A 23,482-nucleotide genomic window follows, 5' to 3' on the forward strand; every position below is an offset into this window, starting at 1 on the left:
AATTTGGAATTAACTGGGGGGGAGGGGAGGAAGGGAGAGAGGGAAAGAGGTAAGGAGGGAAGGAGGGGGAGAGACAGGGAGAGAGAGAGAAAGGGAAAGAGAGAGAGAAGAAGAGGAGAAAAGAATATGTGTTGGGAGAGGATGTTTCTTTTTTAAAATAAATAAATAAATAAATTTATTTATTTATTTATTGCTTGCTTGCTGCGTTGGGTCTTCGTTGCTGTGTGTGGGCTTTCTCCAGTTGCAGCAAGCAGGGGCTACTCTTCGTTGCGGTACACGGGCTTCTCATTGTGGTGGCTTCTCTTGTTGCAGAGCACGGGCTCTAGGTGTGCGGGCTTCAGTAGTTGTGGCCCGTGAGCTGTAGAGCGCAGGCTCAGTAATTGTGGTGCACGGGCTTAGTCACTCCGCGGCATGTGGAATCTTCCTGGACCAGAGATCGAACCCATGTTCCCTAGCTTTGGCATGTGGATTCTTAACCACTGCGCCACCAGGGAAGTCCGGGAGAGGATGTTTCATATTTCATGCTGAAGGGGTAGAATTTGAGTATATGAAATTTCAGAGACATGAAAGAGTTTGCTAGATTGGAGACACTAACAGAAGGTACAGGAAGGTGAAATAAGTCTGAAAAGGTGGGTGGAAGCCAGAAGCACAGGTCTTTTAGGTCCTCTGTGACCTTGTTAAGGCCTCCCTCTTAAAACCAAACTAGCACAGATGCAGCATATAGACAGTGGCCTCCAGAGTCTGCTCACCACTTTTAAAGGGACAGTGCTAGTCTGGACATGCTTGACTGTATTTAGAACCATGGAGGCTCATTGGGCAACACTTTTTGGCCTCTCATCAAGCATTTGGCAGAATCTATGTAAGGCAAGAAATGTAGGTAGACGTATCTCTGCACCTTCCCCAATTCCCAAATTATCTCCATTCTCTGCCCCTCCCTTTTGGAGAGTTTAGAGGCCAGGAAGACGTCTCCCCTTCTAGAATCTAGTCACTGGTAATCAGTTCTGATATGCATCAGAATTGCTTTGAGGAGCTTTTTAGGCTGTACTCTCCCAGAGGTTTTGAGTCACCAGATCCAGAAAACCTGTATTTATAAAAAGTGTTTTGCATGATTCTTACATGTAACCAGGATTGTGATTGTTTTTTAGGCATTCATTGAGAAAGAAGTGTTCTTGTACCATCTTCCCCTTGTAGTGAAGCAAAAGAGAGAAAACCTTTTCTCAGAAAGATCAAGGAAGCTTTCCTTAGTCATATAATAATTATCTTTAAATGTAATAGCTAAAGCTGAATGTCTTCCAAATACCGTTGTTAGTTCTTTTAATTTTATGAAAGAACTCTAAATGGAATAACAATGACAAGGTGTGTTTTCTTTTTTTAAAAAAAAAATTATTCATTTTTTAAAATTGGAGTATAATTACTTTACAATGTTGTATTAGTTTCTGCTGTACAGTGAAGTGAATCAGCTATATCTATATACATATCCCCTCCCTCCTGGACCTCCCTCCCACCGCCACCCCCCATCCCACCCATCTAGGTCATCACAGAGCACCGAGCTGAGCTCCCTGTGCTTTACAGCAGGTTCCCACTAGCTCTCTATTTTACACATGGTAGTGTATATATGTCAATCCTAATCTCCCAATTCATCCCACCCTCCCCTTCCCCCGCTGTGTCCACATGTCCGTTCTCTAAGTCTGCAACGAAGTGTGTTTTCATTTATTTCATTGAACACTGAACTTTTGCCCTAAATATCAAATAGAAGAGGTGATCCTATGCCAATAGTACCAACATTTAAACACACTGCAAAGACAAGACTATTTTCTTTTTTTTTTTTTTTTTTTTTTAATTTACTTATTTATGGCTGTGTTGGGTCTTCGTTTCTGTGCGAGGGCTTTCTCTAGTTGTGGCGAGCGGGGGCCACTCTTCATCGCGGTGCGTGGGCCTCTCACTATCGCGGCCTCTCTTGTTGCAGAGCACAGGCTCCAGACGCGCAGGCTCAGTAATTGTGGCTCATGGGCCTAGTTGCTCCGCGGCATGTGGGATCTTCCCAGACCAGGGCTCGAACCCGTGTCCCCTGCATTAGCAGGCAGACTCTCAACCACTGCGCCACCAGGGAAGCCCAAGACTATTTTCTTAATTCTATTTTTTCCCTTAGATTTTTAAATCTTTGATTAAATGTCTGTATTGGAAAACAGATTGTGTATTGTCAGGAGCATGAGTTCTGGAATCCAATTACCTGTTTTGAATCCCTCCTCGTTCTTTACTCCCTACATGAGAAGACTAGGAAAACCAGTTTACAATGTCCTCATTTGTCAAATGGAGATGATGATAAAAGTACATTCCTTATAGGCTGGTTATGAAAATTAAGTGAGGTAGCACTTCAGAAAACTTACTATGGTAGCTAACACAGTAACCCCTCAGTTAACGTTAGTATGCTGTTAGGAGACAGCGAGACTCTGTATTCAAAGACGGCAAGTAGTGTCATGAATCTTCTTCCAAGATAAAGACAGGGAGACAGAACAGGTACCAATGTTGACTGACTACGGGTTGCCAAGCTCTTTGCCACGCAGTTTATGTACATCATGTCATTTCTTTGCAGCAGATTTGTGAGGTAAGAATCATTATTTCTAGTTTTACAGATGGAGAAACTGAGGCTCAGTAGAGTTAAGTAACTGAGAGCCATATACCTAACAATTCACAGAGTCACATTTGTCTAATTCCAAAGTCACATAGTGTTTCCACAGCTAAACAATGTTTCCCCTCTGGAGGAGGGAAGAAAATATATTTAAGCCACATCGTGTTTAGGTTCACTCCCAAATTATTTAATTGGAATGTATCTGAGTGTTTACATTAACTGTCAGCATTTGCATTTGCTGCCCATACCCCACTCTCTCCTCCTCAGAATGGCTGGCTATGGACCAACTCTCAGACAGGAAGTTTGTATCAGTTCCCAAGGTGGATAGTCGACTCCTGTTACCTTAAGGAGCCAGACCTTGGGTTTTAGACAGGCTGGGAGTAGCAGTCAGAACTGTGAAAGTGCTCTAATTGATGCTTCACCTCCTGATGCCTAGTTGTCCACATCTCTGTGACATATACCAGGCTGTGAATTGTGGCTAAACCTTTCCACTGCCTCCTCAGCCTAATCCCCATTCAGGGTCACTGTCCCTGTCCCTGTGAGTAATTTCTCTCCTGATTCTGGCACTCTAGCCCTTCTACTACCTGCTAATTGATTTTTACCTCGAAAAGGGAAAAGAGAGGGATGCCCAGGCCTGGGCAGTGAGCACTTGTTCCACTACCCTTTGCTGCCCTCTGCTGACCATACCTGGAAATTATGTTTAACCTTCAGGCCCTCGGTCCAAGGCGTATTCATAATAGAGAGTGAGTGAGTGAATTCTGGCACACAAAAAACTAAGTAAATAAAATAAATGATATTTTCATGCATTTTTTAAAAAGTCAAATTTCAAAAAAATACATTAAAAATGTATTTAAAATTTCAAAAAAAAATACATGGTTAACAAAATATCTAAATGTACCCTTAAAGAATACAGTCATCCCTCAGTATCTGTGGGCGATCAGTTCCAGGATGCCCTGTGGATACCACAATCCACAGATGTTCGAGTCCGTTATATAAAATGGCACAGTATTTGCATATAACCTATGCACATCCTTCTGTATGCTTTACATCATCTATAGATTACTTATAATACCTAATACAATGTAAATGCTAGGTACATAGTTGCCAGCGCACAGCCAATTTAAGTATTGCATTTTGGAACTTTCTGGAATATTTTTGGAATATTTTGGATCTTAAGTTGGTTGAATCTGTGGATGTGGAACTTTTGGATGCATAGGGCTGACTGTACTAGCTTATATGTACATAGACCCTACCATTCATCTTTTCATTCAAGGGACAGGTCTATAATAGCACAGTTGAAAATCATGCTACCAGTATTGATCAATCTTCTTAATCATGCATGTGTATGGAAAAAAAAACAAAAACAAAACCAGAAAATTTAGAAGAAACCAACAGCAAAAATTAGAAGGTCCAAGTGGAACAGATGTAACAGTTGACTCCTGAAGAAAACGTTAATTAAGAGAACTGAACAAAACAAATATCGTATATTAACGCATGTATGTGGAAACTAGAAAAATGGTACAGATGAACCGGTTTGCAGGGCAGAAGTTGAGACACAGATGTAGAGAACAAACGTATGGACACCAAGGGGGGAAAACCGCGGCGGGGTGGGGATGGTGGTGTGCTGAATTGGGCGATTGGGATTGACATGTATACACTGATGTGTATTAAATTGATGACTGATTAAAAAAAAAAAAAGGGACAATGAGAAAATGCTGAAGGCTGGAGGAGAACAAAGAACATTAGATACAGAGCGGCAAATATAAGTATATATCCAACATTTAATTAGAAATCATGCAAGTTAGAAGACATTTGAGTAACATCATTAAAGTGCTGAAAGCAAAAATGTCCATCTAGAAGTCTTTATCCAACAAAGATGTTCTTTAAGAGTGCATATATATTCTCAAACAAATCTGAGAAACTTATTGAAAGCAGTCGTACATTACAAGAAATGCTCAGAAAATGAATGAGAGTAAGGATGGAATGTGACTGACAGAGTGCTAATTTAATAACGTCTTTGAGAAGCTGACATATCAGAAGAGCCTTGCCTGGATAAGGTTAAGGAAGAGCTATGCAATGAAAGTGTCCAAGTAAAGAAAATAAACACCATTGAATGTCCTGAGTATGGGAAGTCTTCATGTTTTTTTAAGAAGAGCAATAGGCCATTATAAAATTTTAAAATAATCATAACAGATTGAACATACCTGTTTAACTTTCTTCTGTCCTAAAATGTCAATAAACTTTATTTATTTAAAAAAAAAAGAAGAGAGAACTGAAAGAAAAAATTATTAAAAAAACCCCCCAAACCCTAACATCTTCAGAGTCAAGAAGCCAAAGAATAGGTGGCTGGGTAACAAGAATAATCAAAGAAAAAAGATTTCTTGGAAATTAAAGGTATCATTGGCTAAATGAATAATAGAAATTCTTGAAGATTGGGTTTAAGGACTCTCATTTGAGCTTGACACTTGGAACATTCATCTTTCCATTTTGATGATATAGATGACCTTTTTTTCCTCAATAGGTAGAGCTATTCAGTCTTTCAGTAAGGAGTAATTTAATAATTGGAATAATGTAAATGCTATTTCAGTTTGTACAATCAACATATAAACAAAACTTGGAAGACAATAGTAACTATAAAAGAGAATCTAATATTAACATTGATAATGTAAAAAAAAACTGAAGTCTGTTAAGGCAGCAGAGAGATGTGGAAGGTAATGTCAGACACAGATTTTTCTCACCTTATCTAGTAAGGAATCAAGATATGCTATCTAAAATTTATGTAACAAAATATGGGGTTTAAGCATATTCTTTAAAATTATAGATAAACACCAGAAGAACCAAAATAACTGGAAAAACTTAGTAGTGGATAAAGAAATATGAACTAAATTTATCATCTTTTAATAGATACTATGTAAAGTTGATGAACGAGAAATGGAGAAATTAACATAAGTTTCAGAGGTATGGTAATAACCAGCAACAGAATAAAAAATGTTTAAAAATAGGGAGCTGGTGGGGGGGTGGTGGGATGAACTGGGAGATTGGGATAGACATATATACACTATTGATACTATGTATAAAATAGATAACTAATGAGAACCTACTGTATAGCACAGGGAACTCGACTCAATGCTCTGTGGTGATCTAAATGGGAAGGAAATCCAGAAAAGAGGGGATATATGTATATGTATAGCTGATTCACTTTGCTGTACAGCAGAAACTAACACAACATTGTAAAGCAACTATACTCCAAGGGAGCCGGATTAGAAATGGGGAGTGGGAGAACGAGGTAAGGTAGAGAACTTACTTTTCATTTAGTACCACTCTGTACTGTTTGATGTTTTTTAACTTGTGTATGTATTAATTTTACATGTCAAAAGTAAAAAGTGAAAAAAAACCCAAAAAAATTTCTGCAGCTGCAGTTCTTGGCACCATTTTCCTTCACAGCTGCAGTCTCTCTCCTTACACTAATGGTCAGATCCTACTGAGACAGGAAGGCATAAGAACAGAAAAGTTTCTGCCCTGAAGTTTAGGTTTAGGTATTTTTTGTTTGTTTGTGCTTGTGTTCTATCTTTTCAATGGCCCAACCTTTTGGAATACTTTAATCTGTGACATCTAGAATCTCCTTAAAGTTTTGCTAAACTTTGGTATCCTTCTGTTACTTTTTCTTTTTCTTTTAATTGAGGTAAAATTGGTATATAACATTTATACACATTTCAGGTATACAGCATTATAAATTGCTATTTGTATACACTACAAAGTAACCAGCACTTAAGTCTAGTTACCATCCATCACCATACAGTTGATCCCCTTCACTCACTTCACCCTTCTTCCAACCCCTTCCCTTCTGGTAACCACCAATCTGTTCTCTCAATCTGTGAGTTTGTTTTTCTTTTGTTTGTTTTGTTTTTTTATATTCCACATAAAAGGGAAATTATATGGTATTTGTCTTTCTTCATCTGACTTATTTCACTTAGCATAATACCCTCAAGGTCCATCCATGTTGTAGCAAATGGCAAGATTTCCTTCTTTTATGGCTACATAGTATTCTGTTGTGTGTATATATATACATTAAATCTTCTTTATCCATTCATCCATCCTTGAACATTTAGGTTGTTTCCATATCTTGGCTGTTGTAATAATGCTGCAGTGAACATAGGGGTGGATATATCTTTTCAAATTAGTGTTTTTGTTTTCTTCAGATAAATACCCACAAGTAGAATTGCTGGATCATTTAGAAGTTCTATTCTTAATTTTTTGAGGAATTTCCATACTGTTTTCCACAGTGGCTGAACCAGTTTACATTCCCACCGACCATGTACAAGAGTAATCCTGACTCACTGGCCTTTTCTGTGATCCTGGTGTTTTAATTTTTTTTTTTTTTAATTTAATTTTGACTCTAATCACCTACTGCCTAGCTGGGTCCAACTCAACCTGCCTAGGTAAGAAGGAAAAAATTTATGGAAGAGTGATGACAATCACTATTATCATAATAAATAAAACAGTGTATATTATTAAGTTAAAACATAGTGCTAAGAAGTAGGGTGGTGGTCTCTACCCCATTCTTCATGTTTTCATAGAGAAGAGTGTACTTCACCCCTACAGAGAACACACTTGGAAGAATTTGGGAGTAGAGGTTTCCTCTAGACCACAGTCTTGCATGAGACAATAGACAGGAGGAAATGAAGAAACCAGAATATCTAAATTTTCTGAGAAGGCAATAATGTCTCAAATGTCACTCTGTGAGAGAAAGTAGGCAATATATATGGGGAGGTCCCACAAGCATCACCCAAACAAAACAAAACAAGAAAAAACACAAAGAAATACACAAATATATTACACACGTAGAAGCACAACTGTTGGGCAGTTTCTGGTCAGTAAACACAGATTCCCAGGCTGTGGACTTGACACTGGTGCAGCTGGCTGACCTGCCATGGGACTGAAACGAGGTGTTCTCAGGTCCTCACTGTCTCCAACACAGGTACCACTAAGTTATCTGCCATGCTCTTTGGCTGAGAATAGCAATGTCAAACCACATTATACCATTCACTTAATTTGGGGATCATAATTTTGTTTGTGATAACTTCTGTAGTGGAGCTGCAATTTCTTTTGTGGCTACCGACCCCTTGGAGAGTAGAGCTAACTAGAGATTTGAATTTAAAGAGGCTGAAGAAGCTATATTCCTATGAAAGACAGCCTAGGACACAGCTGCAGATATAGGAATCCAGACAACTAAGACCCTCTGGCTGAGACTGAGCCAATTGTATAAAATAGGGAATGAAGGCATTTGGACTTTAATTTCTATGGGCTTTTATTTACAAGGGGATTTAGTTTTGAGGAAGCTGAAAAAGAAGAGTTTCCTATTGTTCAAATTTGGGACATTTTGTTGTTGATCCAGTCTTTGTATTCGTTTCATAAAGTCTGATGATCTATTTTGGACAATGTGACAGGACATAATTAGTGATAAGAATAGAATAGGGAGTGAATTTTGAGCTTAGGGTGCTGCGTGGAATCCTGTCTGACTCATGTTGCTAGAGTCTTTTGTGGGCAAAAAGTGAAATGCCCATCAGCAGTTCCAGAGGGAAACGTAGTGTAGAAAGAAGTGGAGTGTAGGATGGTAAGAGCACAGCAGCACTCTGAGCATGCAGCCCGCCCTGCTGAGAGGACAGCCCGCCCTGGCTTACTTCTGACTTGCTTAAGTACAATGGCTTATGACATCATTTCCCAGCCTTCCTTCATATATGTGCTGCCTTCGTGATTTTTATTTGCAAATCACCCGTCCCAATACTGATACATTTAAAAAAAATAATGTGTGTACTTTAAAAATCTTTAGCTCATGATATGTTAAAATATGCTATATATTTTTCTGAATACAGATTAAAATACATAATTACTAAAATTTTTTTTAAATGCCTGTTACCATCACCCTGCTACCTAAAATCAACTGGCATAATGCCAGTGGAACACACTGGCATTGTAATATGCTAAAAGATTAAAAACCTGGCAAATGGGCTTCCCTGGTGGCGCAGTGGTTAAGAATCCACCTGCCAATGCAGGGGACATGGGTTTGAGCCCTGGTCCGGGAAGATCCCACATGCCGTGGAGCAACTAGAGAAAGCCCGTGCACAGCAACGAAGACCCAACGCAGCCAAAAATAAATAAATAAAATAAATAAATTTATATTAAAAAAAAAACCTGGCAAATACTGGGAGGGATGCATGTTACTCCACTCTTCATGTTTCTGCTCTGATCCTGATGATGGAAAGTGGTACTGGAGAAATATTGGGGGCCCCTCTCTCCACCTTCTCTCTCACACCATCCCAAGCAACAAAGAAGAACTCTTTCTAAGGCTTGCGGGAGCTCAGGTACAGTGCTTTCTAACTCTGCCCTTGGCGTTCAGGGAGCGGCACTTCTTACTCCCATGCTGGAGTTGGGCTTGAGTGAGGAAGACCGAAGTTGTCTGACTGTTCCACAGTTCATTTATAGGGGAGTAGTAGCAAACCTATTTCTGCTTTAGGTGTAAGCCTCTTGCTCCTACTCAGCTTTACTAGAAAACCCCATAATATAGATGATAATACATACATTTCAATCTGTTTTCTGTGTCTATTTCTCAAACTGGTGAAAGCCCATAAAGCAGAAGCCCAAATTCCAACACAGCATTTAGTTACAAAAACAAGTGAAAGGAATGAGAGAAGAAAATGTTGATGGAAGAAAATGAATGCTCCTGTTACACAGCAAAAGGCTCTGTGTTAATAAACATTTAGTGATAGCTTATTATGAAAAAGAGTTTTTCAAAAAGTTAATGTACCTTGACGCTCAAACATTTGTGGTTGTGAGTTTTCACTTCCCCAGCTGGAGTTAGATTCAGGTGGTACTGTAGTCTCCTCGGCTGAGTCTGCATACTGGAACAGGGGGACCCTTCCTTGTTCCCTAGTCTCTGAGAGGCAATGAGATACAGTAAGAATACAGGCTTTGGAGTCAGGCCTGGGAATGTATTCTGGATGTTTGAAGCTGGGCAAATTACTTAACCTTCCCGAATCTCACTTTTTACAGGTGTAAAATGGGGATGGTATCTCTCATTGGGTTGTTGTGAGGATTGAGATAATGCATGTCATGTACTAATTTGATGCTGGATCCCCTCCCTGCCCACAAATTGAGCCTAAGGTACTCTATGAAGGATTCTTTCTCCTTACGCAGTGTTCCTTCACGGTTATCCTCTGGGCATCAGCAGTTATAAAACCTTCATTTTGGATCCAGTCCTTCTCTTTCCACACTATTCTCCCCTCACAGCCCTGAACTGAGGTTTTGGAGCTATTCCTTATTCCAGAGGACTTGTCATTTGGGACTCAGACTTCATCATTTTCTTTGCTTCATGGCTCTCCCCATGTCCCATCACCAGTTTCCAAGACCACAGGCTGTAGCCCAAGTCTCCTACTTCCCCACCAGCCCCAGCCTCTATGCACCTAGAAGGAACCAGGCTGAAAAGGTGTAAAGCACCTAACTGGTACTTGGCACATGGTAGATGATCATTGGCTATAAATTTCCTTTCTTAGATCTGGAAGCTTTGAACTGGTTTCTAAAGAGCTGTATTGACTATTATGATTGAGTACAGTGATACAAGAACTGTATTTTAGACATGAAATATTTTGGATATCACTGACTCAATCTTTAAAACCACTAACTTCTGCACTTAGGGAGACTGCCATTTAGATAGAAATCATATCCATGTCTAGGCATATACTCAATATGTCCATATCTATATAGTTTTTAAAGATGTTTGAGATCTTTCCCTTGCATGGCAATGGAGTATGGTTGGTCTGCTTATACTCAGAAGTCTTTTCCACACATATAAAATTCCAAGACAATAAAGATTTTGATCTGATGTAAGTTCCTTTGTGCAAACAAGCTTACATAGCAAAATGATGCAGATAAATGTAGATGAAAATGGACTTTACACAAATAAATGAAACTATATTATGTTTCTCTAGTATAAAAATAGATCAAATGGTAGGAGGACAAAAATAGGTGAAGTGGTAACATAAACTGACTTGTGAAATCAGAGGGTCAACTCTGACATTTTTCTCTCTAGGCCTTTTCTAATAGTTTTGTTGCTAGGGCTACAATGTTTTTGCCAGATTGGAACAGGATTGTCAACTCTAATGGAGATTAAGTAGCTTTCCCAGCTAGATTTTTTTTTTTTTTAAATAAGCATAGGTTAATACTGCTGACTTTCAAAGCCATATTCAAGAATGGAAAGATCGCTAAAGATCTGTTTTTAGAAAATATAACTAATGTGAAGTTTAGCAGACAGGTTCTATTCCATAGTTGTTCCAACACAAACCTTTATCATGGTCACATTGAACCAAATAACTTGAAATATAATTTCATACACTAAAAAAAGAATGAGAAAATATTATTTACAAGTTAAGCCAAAAATTAATTCCCCAAGGAGTAACTGAGGTAGTTAAATGAACAATTCTTCTGATTAGTTGGAAAACTGTTTCACAGATGCTTGAAAATTCACACTTGATTTATTCTATAAACAATATAGATAAGGCATAGGATAAAGTCCTCTCTGTTTTGGTTTCTTCCATTCATTGGTCAGAGTCGTCTGAGGAAAGTGTAAATACAAACTCACCAATGAAACTCAAAGCCCAGTAAAGGAAAAGTAATTTGTTCTGGACACTCGATTGCTAAAAGGATGTAGAAGGTAAGAACCATTAAGAAAAGGGTGAAGAATTGCTTTTGATGTGCTTGTTGTGGAGTCAAATGAGCTTCCTTGGCTGAGGTCAAAAGAGGCCATCTAAACTTTAAAAACATAGTGCCATTTGCATGCCCACTGACCCCACGATTCTGCTTGTGCACTAAAGCATGAGAATCAAATGAAATAGTTCATGTAAAGTGCCTAGCAAAAGACAGATGCTGTGTTTTTCCCTCTGATGTCTTCATATTTTTGTAGACAGAAATCCCAATGTTAACTTCTAATAAGAAAAGCAGAATATTAGTCTAATTTAGAGTTAGAAGAAATTCACTTTAAGTATTACAACATTAGTGACACCTGGTGGAAAATACAGGCATTACAATGTAACATCATAGCTATTCTGATCTTTCACAGAAAATAAAATTAAGATAAATTTTACAGACTAAGCAATTAAATGGAAACAGAAGGTAAAGAAAAATTAAATGTCTATGTGGATACCTACTTTATTATGCTTATGATTTTGGAGTTCATATGCTAAAATATATAGGAGGTTAATGAACCTAAGAAACTTGAATGCATTCTAATAGTAACATTTATTCAGCATACATGTTTATATAGTGATTAAAAATAGAGGCGTGTAGCCTTTATGCTATTCTGAATCTCTTTGTACACATCATGCGCCAAAGAACCTCCCTTCCCAGTTTTCAGATCAAAATTCACTGTGGGGTGTCCTGAGGAGTACCTTAAAGAAATAGACAGTTGTGTTTCGCAGAATATGGGATAGAGATAAAGAGCCATCCCATTTGAGATACCATGGATGGAGAAAACAAATGATGTTGCTTTAAATGTAAGCCTTGAATATCACAAAATCAATTGCTCTGAGCCAGGGAGGGGTTTGAATATTTGTGAACAAAACAGCAAACAGATCTATTACAAGGTCAGCAAACTACAACCCCTGTGTCAAATATAGCCCACCATCAGGTTTTTGTTATTGGAACACAGCCATGCTCATTCGTTTACCTGTTGTCTAAGGCTGCTTTCAAGTTACGACGGAATCACTTGAGTAGGTGCAAGACACCATAGGGCTGCAAAGCCTAAACTAGTATCTGACCCTTTACAGAAAACGTTTGCCAACCCCTGGACTATTAGATCCTTTCACCATATTTTCACACCTCTCCCCCATCTCCTTGGGAGGAGTATACTTCCCTTCCCCACTGAAGTTTGGCTTAGCCATAAGACTTGCCTTGGCCAGTGGAATGTGGAAAAGTGTCAGTGTGCAAGTTCTGAAACTAAGCTTCAAGAATCCTGGCTAGTCACTGCCCTTTCAGTGGTAGAACGACACATGACCTGTAGACTTAGGTGAGAATGAAGACAAGCACCCCAGCTGACCTGCAGACTTGAAGGAGGAAAAAATGCTTATTGTTGCTATGTTATGGTTGTTTGCTCTACAACAAAAGCCAATTGATACATGAGATTGTTATACCTCTGTGTAAAAATTCCCATGGAGGCTTGACTTCTCTGTCTGATTGATGGTACTGAGAGAAGGATCCTGAAGACCAGGTGTGGTTCAGTCCCTTCTGGGGCTCTATTTCAAACCCTGATGGGCTCAACTGGAACATGGTTTCATTCCTCTACCTATGGTAAGCACAATTGAGTCAGAGCCCAGGCAGGTCTAGAGGCCCACCAGATTCTCTTGGAATCTTAGCTTCTATTTAACATGGTATGAAGTCAGTCACAATTCTTTCATCTGTTGGTTTAGATATCTTCCTCCCAGGGTGAGCCTCAAGGTATAGAAGGAGGGTGGGAGAAGTCCAGCTGGAACCTTAGGCCAAAGCTTTTCCAATCTAGCTTTATCAGTAAAGCTCATAGCTTGGCTCCCATTCAACTCCAATATGTATATTTCTGAATTGATACATAATCTGTAAGAGGCGAGGAAGATCATGACTGGCTCCTCAGAATCCTCACAAGAGTAAATAGTTAACATGCAAATGGTGTAAGAAGTCTAATTTAACCATGTTAATGATGTTGGCTGAGACGAAATGATCAAAGTATTTAAAAATGCAGTTTCCCAGAATTCTTAGTCTTACATCTCAGCTTGTTAAAATGCAAACAAAGCTTTTCATTGTCACTTTTTTTAAACCAGCAATCTGAGTCACCTGGATAGATCACTGGGTAACACCAGTGGTCCATTTATTACATAAAGATATGCAGAGTTCACAAATTTGTCACTGAAAATCCCTGGGGCTGCCCTAGCTCTCTGGTTTTCAGCCTTTCCTTTGATTCTTTACATAGCTAATATTCTTCCATTAAATTTTTTCAAAGCCAATTTTTTTCTGTTTTCAAAAAAAGAAGAGCCTAGCTGATGCAGAACTGATACTATAGAGTAACTTGCAGGCAACAGATTGTATGGCAGAAGCTCCTGTTATTGAGGGTAACATTCAAATCCAGAGCATTAATTTCTGGACATAACAACTCTTAAAGGAGAGAGAAGTAAGTACCATAATAAATCACAAAAGTAGTAATATTAGGATCACTTAATTTGTCAGAAACATAAATGACAGAAATGTGTTATCAGCAATATATAATGCTGCTGGTGAGCTTTTTTGGGGCAAGAACCACATTTTATTATTCCCATTGTTTAACGAAGGGGCATTCAGTGTTTCCTGAAGCAGTCATTGCTTTCTATAAAAACTTTCAAACATATTATTTCCTAAAAATAGGACCATAATTTTCAACTCTCTCCATATTTTTACTCAAGCTCTATTTCTGCTTTCCTTCTCAATGCATATTTCAAATGTTAAACAGATTATGAACAGCTCAAGGATTCACATGTTGACTCTTGACCATCCCTAAATAAACATTATTTCCACTTCTGAGTACCTACTTTCTTATTCAGGAAGACTTGTGGGTGAACCTCAGTTAGATAGCTTCAACAGCTCTTTAGAGATTGGCCTTTGCAACAGCATTCACGATACCCATCATCAAAAATTGGCACCTATTTGTCCAGCAGCTCTAAGAGATGAAAGGATGTAAGACATTGCCCTTTATTCTTAACAAGCACACAATTGGATCAGAGATAAGATTATCCAGGTGAAATAATAAAGACAAATACATAATGAAGTAAACCTGTTTGGTTACTTCATGGTCCTTTGCCATATATTTTCCTCTCCTTCATAAGATCTCAAGCTTCAGTACTGTAATAAATAGTACAGTACTACACGATCCGCAGTTGGTTGAATCCATGGGTATGGAGTAACCACAGATATGGAGGGCTGGCTGTAAGTTATACTGGGATTTTCAACTGCTTGGAGGGTCAGTGATCCAGTCCCTGCACTGTTCAAGGGTCAACTGTATATGGAAAATTAGACTAACAGTAGGCTAAGAGTATAGAAAGGTTCTACAATCCAAAATTTGCTAAACTGAATTAATTCCAAAGGACATTTATCATTTTACAAAAAGAATGTTTATTTTAAATCTACTGTTATGAGATGAAGGGGGGGTACAATAAATGCTTGTGCATTAAATTGAAAGTACCTCAAGACTTACTCAACTTTGAATTCTTAGGCCCTACAACCATAGTAGGCACAAGAAATAATATGCTGTACTGAATGCATCATAACTATTTAACTGTATTAACACCACACCAATATAAAAATATTTTAAGACAAATTTAAAACATACACATTTAACTTTATTTCATCATTGTCATTTAAAGCTTGATTTTATAAAACATAAAAGGACATTCTTAAAAGTTTGGTATCACAGCAATTTGAACAGTAGGAATATCCATAGCTTCATAGGTTCAAGTTATATAAATTAAAATCAAATAATTGGAAAATTTTTCAATATGGAAACTATACAAATGAAATAAATGGCAAAAGGACCTAATAGGAGCAATATTTCATTACTTATGGACTATCATTAGTTACTTTCAGAATCTAAACAAATATTCTGAATATTCATATTTCTTTTGCTCTATTTTATATTTAAATATTTCTCTATATTCTGAGTCAAGCTGCTTGACCAAAAGGTCTGATTTAGAAAGACATTTAGCTTTATGGCAAAAGTTTTTCCATCTACCGTTACTACCTTCAAAGGAACTGACATTACAATGCTAATGTAAGCTGCTAGTTCCCTTTGGAACAGTGTGCAATAACTTACATCAGCCCTATGGAAAGTGAAACAGGTACCAAGGAATGGAACAATTATGCACAGATTCAGTAAAGTATAATGTTAAGTTTTCCCCATCTAAAAATTAACCAATGAAATAAAACATATCAACTAAAGTTGATTTGGTTTCAGGAAAACCACATTTGAGAATACAAGTACATTACTGTCTTTAGCTTATCCTCAGTCATTGACAGGAATTTTGTAGGCTACCATGCTATTTACTTTGTGAATTGTAGTAGTAAATGAACGAAGACGAACTTCCTCAGAATTGGTAATGAACTGTGGTCCTGACTCTTCCCACTTTTCAGGTACAACCAAATCTTTGTCTGTATAAATCAGGAGATCAAATGAACCTAAATTGGGGATAAAATAATTAAGGTACATTATTTTTTCAAAAGTAAAACTACCTGCCCTGTCTCCCTCACATTTTGAACCACACATAGTGTTAGAAATGTAGTTTAGCCTGGTCTGTAATAACTAGTTCATTGCTTTTCTTCAATGGAAATTTACTGTAGTACAGAAAATATTGCACTCCTTTCACTTTATCTTATGAAAAATTCAAGTTTTATTTTTCTTTAAAGAAAAAACCGTTAAAAATATTTGTAGAAAGTATATAATGAATCACATGGGATAGCATGAATGTGACCTACAGTAAAGCTAACATCTTGGTTCTGTGACTGATGTATCCTAGTGCCTAGAACAGAGTGTGACATATAGTAGGTTTTCAGGACATATCTGATGTTTGAAGGAGTAAGGAAGATAGAAAAGCAAGACACAATTATAGCTATAGTCTTAAATATATATCAGTACATAAAAGTGTGTAAGAAATGAAGATAATGAAAGAAATTACATCAAAACATTCAAGAGTGAGTATTGTGGAATACTTTCATTCCTTTCCTTTTCAGCATTTCCAAATTTTCCAGAATGCATATAACATTACTTTTCCTTTATAATGCTTTCCCATTTTTATTACATGATATTGATAATTAAGAAAAAATTTAATAAAGGGGTAATTCTTAAAATAGTAGCTTAGTCTTTTCCCCAACAAATTTAAGGCAATGTGACGTTGTATAATACTTACAAGAAACTTCCAACAGTGGCAGAAATGTCACTGTAGCTGTGATCTGTCTGATCACTGAGCGGATTTCATCTTGGATAGCTTTCTGAGACTTTTCTCTGGGTGCACTACCAAAGAAACCAAATCAATTAATTTAAGTTTTAACGAGTTATTTTAAACATTTGTAAGATTATTTATCTAATTAAATGATTCCAAAATCAAATAAGTAATACATTAAAAAGGAGTTTTTTAGAAAATGAGTACATCATTAGGACCCATAATACCACAGTAAGCATAGTATGTATTTTTATTATTTCATTTATCCTTCCAATCATTTTTTAGGGTTGGTCTTAGGATCAGGTCATTTTGTATCAGATGACCAGAAAATTTGCCAAGTGCTTCAAGTTAGGAAAACTTCAGTACCTCTTAAAAAAAAAATAACAGTGGTATCTAAAATATTTAATTGGTATAATCATTTTGGCATTTTTAGTAACACCTAAATGTCTAATTCCCTGTTGTCTCAAATAAGATATTAAATTGTATATCAAATTATTTTTATAAGCTAAACATTTCCTAAAAGAGACCAAAGGCTTCAGAAGCAAACTACATTTCATTATGAGAAATGGTTCTGAATTTACAGGTAAGTATGCCTAGGACAATGCTAGTCATTAGCATATAATGATGGGCATTTCCCATTCAGGTAGTCTGGAAACTTCAGAGTTTATGAAGTGTCTTAGGAAATTTGTGGCATTAAGTGAAATACAGTAGAGCTGCATCTTAAGCTGGGAGAGTCTAGGATAATCCCTTATGCTTAAAAGTACCTTTAAACAATTCATAAAATGGGCCACCTAGTATATTGTATGGCATTTTGCATATACCACCATAAATACTACAATTTGAAATTCACCAATTTAGACTAAAGGCAATACTATACAAGTCAGTGACATGCTAAAGTAAGCACAATTCTTTTCCACAGGAGACTGAAGATCAAATTAAACATCCTAGAAAAAACTATACCTTATATGAAACTTGTTCAATATAATTAGAACTCATTTTGTAAAGAAAACAAGTTTTAGAACAAGCATATGAAAGTGGAAATAATTTAAATTCCTACTTACCTGTTATCTTTTGCAGTCTTGTCGCACTCAATATCAAATTGCCATCTTTCAAGGACCTCACCACTTTCAATATTTGAGATGACTACCACCAATTTCTGCACTGTACACTTGTATAACCATTCTGTAATACATAACAAGGCATCTTTTTTGGTTCACTGAGTTACAAAGCAACTCTTTTCTCGGGTCCCACTTCCTATCCTCAGCAAATTTCTACCACTGCTATTTTGGATCTCCTCCAAATTATACAGAAAACTTGCCCCATCAATAACCTAGCTCCTGTTTTCAAATTCTCAGTATTTATACCAGGTATAGCACTGGGTGCTGAGGATAGGATCATAAACATTCGGTACTTCCATCCTAATCCAAGGCAAGAGTGTAGAAGATAACATTAACCTAATCACTGCACCAATTAACGTGAAATTAAAATTGTGGTAACTGCTCTGCAGGTGCAAAATATGGTACAATGAAAGCATAAAATAGGAAAATTTGACTCAGTCAGGGAGGGTTTGAGTTTAGTTCTAAGAGGTTCCACACCAAATAATCTGAGTGCAGCCCTATGAATGACTATGGGTGATTTAGCCCTGAAGTTAATGAAAATACAATGATGTAATTTAAAAAATGAAGTTACTTAAAACAACAAAAAAAAAGATTCATGAATTTTAAAATTAAAAAGGAAAAAAAAAGATGACAGCTGTAGTGTTTTTTAGAACTAGTAATTTGGAAGGTCAAATGGGTAGATAGGGAAAAATATCCCACAACACAGAAAAATCAGAAATGGGACTCCTAAGTGGAGAGAAACTTATAGGAATTCTAGAAAAAGAAAGAAAAGGAATAGATGGAGAACAAATATTGATCCAACAATACTGCAACTTCTTGAGCTAAAAGGAAAAAATGAGTGTTCAGATAGAAAAGGCTACTGACTCAGGCAGGATTTAAAAAAAAAAGGACAAATGGAAATAGGTGAAAATAAGAAAATTCTAACAGGCGCTCTGTTATTTAGTAGTTCTTCTTTTTTAAGTTTAGTCCCCCAGGTTGAATTCAGTTTTAGTTCCTTCATCTTAATATAAGGATGGTTTTAGACTGCAAGCAGCTACAAAAAAATATATTTAGTGGATTTTTTTCTCAGATAATCAACACCATCATAATAGTAAAATTCAAACATGTTCCATCTGGTCATATAAACTCCGTTAATGGAAATTGTTTCCTTAAGCCATATCAGATTTCTAACATTAAAATATTCAGCCTACTCAAAGTGTGGTGGAGGAAGGGTGGGACGTCTTTCAATTTATATGCTATTTGCTTCCTCCCAGTTGATTCACTATGGGGTGGTAGTGTGCTTTACACCACCATGTACAGAGCTGAAAAATGAGCACCAAGATGCTAGAAAATGTGGATCATAGAAGGCCTGCAAAACTCAAAACTGTTTCCAACAATTAATTACCTTTCAGTTGTTCCACCACATTATTTAGGTATTTTATGAGTTCAGGATCAGTAGTTACAAGCAAGGTGAGTCCGTATTTCTGCACTCGAGTAAAAGTTTCGGATGGATATATGCCACGCTGATATAAAATGCTGTTGATGCCAAATGCTGAAAACAAATATTAAAGTCACTGTCACTTTGTAACTTCGGGAAATAAAGCATGTTTAGATGTGGCTATGGCTTCATTAATGGTGTAAAGCTGTAAATGTCTAAACACACACGTGTTTGTGTGTTTTGCTGAAAGCAGAATAGGTACAAAGTGGCATTAAAGATCCTTAAAATCTTGCTTTTAAGTAAGAGAGAAAGTGATACCTGCATTTATGTGGCAATAAAAGAAAAATGCCAAACTGCATTAATCTCCCAGTGGCAAATTTCATTTCATTGTAAAACAAGTCCAAACTCAGATTTTATGGTTAGAGGATGTCAAAATAGGCAACCGACTGACTAGTCCAAAGCCCAGGCAAGCCTCGCCCCCTCTCTCTTTCCTCCTTTTATCCTCACAAGTTCTGCCACATTCTATCAGAGGGTACAACTGGCCTGGTCCAGAACGGAGCTTCCCGAAGTCTAGTCCATCACCGTCGACCAGATTCACCTCGCGGGGGTGATGGTGAGGGGTGAGCTCTGCACTTTAAAGAAACGCTCCCGGCGAAGGGGCTGTACCGCGAGGCAGGCCTCAGCAGCACCTAGGCGTCCTCCTCCATCGTTAGCAACGCGTCCGGAGGAGGCGCCTGCATCCGCCTCTTCCCAGATTCCTCCTGCCGGGCAGGAGGCGGGGGCTGAGAGGGCTTGGGTTCGGGGCCGCTCCGGCCCACCCGGCTTCCCCCCTCCTCGGAAGCCGAGTCGCGGGCCTGCTGGGCGGCCTGGGCTCCGTTCTCCCCACCCTACGGCCTGCGCGAGGACTTACAGAAGAACTCGGCCACGATTTCGGCGCTCCCGCGCAGGGTGATGCCTTGCTCCCGGGAGAGCTGCAGCGCCATGGCCAGGCCCACGGAAGAAGGCACGCGCTTCCACCCAGCAGACAGCAACACCAGGGGTTTCCAGAGCAGTTCCCCGCCACTCGTTTCAAAAGTAACGACGCAGGACGCCGTCGGCCCCTCGCGCAGGCGCGACAAGCTTTTAGGCCCCGCCCTACGCAGCGGGGTCCCGCAAGATCTCTGGGCCTTCGCAGGAGCGGCCGTTCGCGCAGGCGCAATGGGTAGGCGTGGTGACGCTGTTCCCAGTGGTTACGCTCGGGAGGATCCCTGTTGGGCACCGGTAGTTGGGGTCGGCGGGCTGCCTGGCGCCCGGGGGGGAGGATGGTAGGTCCAGGTTTTAGTGGCCGCTCCCTAGATCTGGGGACAGAGCGACCAAGGAGCACAGTTCCCGAGTTTGAAAGATATTTTGAAAGTGATATGAACTGTTCTCCAGCTGCGCCATAAGTGGCCCCAGGGATCCTTAGTGGGCGGTTGGAACTTGCTAGATGCTTTGGGAATCCGTAAAGCAACTGCGTGCGCGGCAGCCCAGCCACAGTTTTAGAGGGATTACTGTGTGGGCGGCTTTTCTTGAGAAATTGGGTTAGGGGTTAAAGGGACGAACTGCTTGCATTTTTCTATCCCTTGTCTGTTCTGGGCTCGGCTCACGTTTATGCCCCGCCCCCCTGCGAGGCGGAGTCTGGGGGCAGCAGGAGGCTGTGTCCGCTGGGCCAGCTTGCACTGTGTACCCGTCCACCCCTAGGCGACTGGTCGGGAGTAAGGTCAACTCACCAAAAAGGCCCGTCAGCACTGAAGAGCTTTTCAGTGAATTTTGACTCACAAATTCAATGACTTTTAATGTTAGGATGAGAAGTATTAAGGAGATAGTGCACGGCTAATGTTCATGTGAGATGCGAAACAATTTTATACTTAAAGCAGGTGGGAAAATTATTCGTAAAATGAAGTCTGAGAAACTTAACTACCAGATGTACTGTTACTTAATTATATGAGAAAAATGCCTGAGTGTATTCGTTTTCTATTGCTGTGTAACAGATTATCATAAATTAGTTTAAAACAACACCCATTTGTTATCTCAGTCTTTAGGTCAGGAGTCTGGGGCATGGCATAGCTGGGTGCGCTACATAGTCTCATAAGTTTGAAGTAAAGGCACCTGTCTGCAGGTGGGATCACATCTAAAATCTGGGGCCCTCTTTTGACCCCCTTGGTTCCTGGCAGAATTAATATCCTTGTTCTTAGATTGAGGTTCTCATTGGCTTGCTAGCTGTTGGCCAGAGGCCAGTCTTGTGCTTTTGCCAGGGAGCCCTTCCATAGGCCTTCTCACACTTCCAGTCTCTCTGACTTCAGGGAGGTCCTTTTAAAGGGCTTACGTGATTAGGTCAGTCCCAGCCGGATAATTTCCTCTTTGTTGAAGCTAATCTTCAAAATGATTTTGCCTCATAATTACATGTCTGGCCACACTCAAGGGGAGGGATTATGTAGTATATGCTCCCTAGAAGCCACAAATTTGGGGGGGCCATCTCAGAACTCTGCCTCGTCACAGTGTTATGTATCAGAATCTGATCAGTTTGAAGAGTGAAACAGGTATAGTAGGTAATAAGCTGACTTGACCCAGTGAAATATTTTCCTTACATTCTTTAGTCTCTGTGGTACAAGTGTGTATGCGTGTGTTTAAGTCACCACCTTTTCATTCCTTCCCCCAGGATTTTGGGTTAGAGCCAGAATTCTGGCATCACGCTGGTAGAACATGATGCCCACCTTACTTCATATATAAATTGTCTCTCTTTCTAAGGAACTTACTACTTAGCACTTCAGGGAAGACTTCCTTCAGTTTCATAATAATATAGGAGATGCAAGTAATCGTTAGTATAATTTTGGAGATTCTAGAAGGCTGGCAAAATATATGAGATTTCCATATATAGAGGAAGTATTTGTTAATACACTCTTTGTGTTCTAGGAGGAGGTGTAAGAAATAATTAAGGCTTAGAAAGCATGGTCTGTGCTTTTTGAGGATTTCTAATCTAGTTTTGTTTAAATATGCATACTTAAAAAACAGTTGAAGGCTCATAAATTTGAAATTATCTGGCTTCTGCCTACCTGGCAGCCTCCTTTCAGGTTACTATCCTAACCTGCCTACTCCTTTAGTAACGTTTCAAACTCAGGGCTTTTTGTAAGGTGCTTTCCTCTGCCCAGAAATTGAGTTTCATCTGTTCAAATTTCTGATTATGTTCATACTTTTTAAACTTAAATGTTACTGCATTAAAGAAATTTTCTTTTACCCCTCAGAGTATAAGGTTCTGCTCTTATGCACTCTCATAGCATCCCATAGTGCTATTTCAGAGCACTGCTTTCAGTGTTGCAATGAAAACAATTACATTATCGTTATTTAAAGGTATCTTTTGTATCTTCCTGTTTTGGCAGAGGATTCATGATGACATTTATTGGGTGCCCCACAAATATTTGTTAAATGAATATTTGAATATTTGCCTAGGAAAACTTCATGGAAGAACCCAAAATGTTTTCCAGTTGGAGAGCAGGTTGGATGGATGCGGTAAGACCACTTTTAGGGAGCTTTGAATACCAATACCTATTTGAGTTGATTGAACTAGAGGTACAAGGATTTCTAAATTCTTAGGGTTGTTGTAATTAAAGGGGCGTTTTTTTTCAAGTGTAAATTCAGTAATGGTAGTAGAATAGATTGTGTAGTGGACCATCTAGAGTGGTGGTTCTCAAACTTGAGCATGTGAAAGAATGACTTGGGTATTTTGCAAACTATGTGGATTCCTGGCTTCTGTTCCTCCTTCTTTCAGTCTGGTTCAGTTCAGTACCATAGACACTAGTCACATGTGACTTAAGAACTTGAAGTTTGCTGGTGTGAATTGAGACATGCTACAAGTATAAAGTACCAAATTTCTAAGACTTCGTATAAAAAAAGAATGTAAAGTATATTGATTTTTTGTAATTGATTACATATTGCAGTGATACTATACATGCATTGGATTAAATAAAATATATTATTAAAATAATTTCACTTGTTTCTTTTTAGTTTTTTAATCTGTCTACCAGAATATTTACAATTACGTAGATGACTTTTGTCATCTTTCTATTAGACAGTGCTAGTCTACTTTCTGGAGTCTAGAAGATGACGTGATTTAACCAGCATCCCAAATGATTCTGATGCAAGTTCTTAAATAACTCTTTGAAAAGCAGTAAACTATGATGGCAGTTTTAGTAATGCAGGCCTAGGAGGTTGAGTTCCTGGACTAGATGGATGCCAGAGTCTAAGTAATAAAGTATACATCAGAGCAAGACATTTTGAAAAAAGAATTGAGTTTTGATGACTGATATGGAGGAAGAATGAA

The 23,482-nt window shown here is 38.6% G+C and overlaps 1 protein-coding gene across 27 annotated transcripts in view; it reads right to left on the reverse strand.

Moving 5' to 3' along the window:
• The window catches only part of MAD2L1 (mitotic arrest deficient 2 like 1), a 287,298-nt gene extending 267,008 nt beyond the window's left edge, over window positions 1–20,290 (reverse strand). For 20 of the 27 annotated variants that reach the window (XM_082463043.1, XM_082463040.1, XM_082463037.1 and 17 more), the window contains exons 1-5: window positions 20,057–20,290; window positions 19,114–19,260; window positions 17,673–17,793; window positions 16,579–16,682; window positions 1–15,850 (exon numbers count right to left, since the gene is read on the reverse strand). The exon at window positions 1–15,850 is cut by the window's left edge. In XM_082463043.1, coding sequence (XP_082319169.1) covers window positions 15,678–15,850; window positions 16,579–16,682; window positions 17,673–17,793; window positions 19,114–19,260; window positions 20,057–20,129 — 618 coding nt within the window. In that variant the 5' untranslated portion in view covers window positions 20,130–20,290 and the 3' untranslated portion in view covers window positions 1–15,677. The remainder of the gene's footprint in view (window positions 15,851–16,578; window positions 16,683–17,672; window positions 17,794–19,113; window positions 19,261–20,056) is intronic. The other 7 variants (XM_082463042.1, XM_082463033.1, XM_082463038.1 and 4 more) reach the window with 5 other exon arrangements.
• Window positions 20,291–23,482: the final 3,192 nt, after the last annotated feature.

Source organism: Balaenoptera physalus (genome assembly GCF_965194825.1).
Source record: "Balaenoptera physalus genome assembly, chromosome: 5".
Taxonomy (NCBI): Eukaryota; Metazoa; Chordata; class Mammalia; order Artiodactyla; family Balaenopteridae; genus Balaenoptera; species Balaenoptera physalus.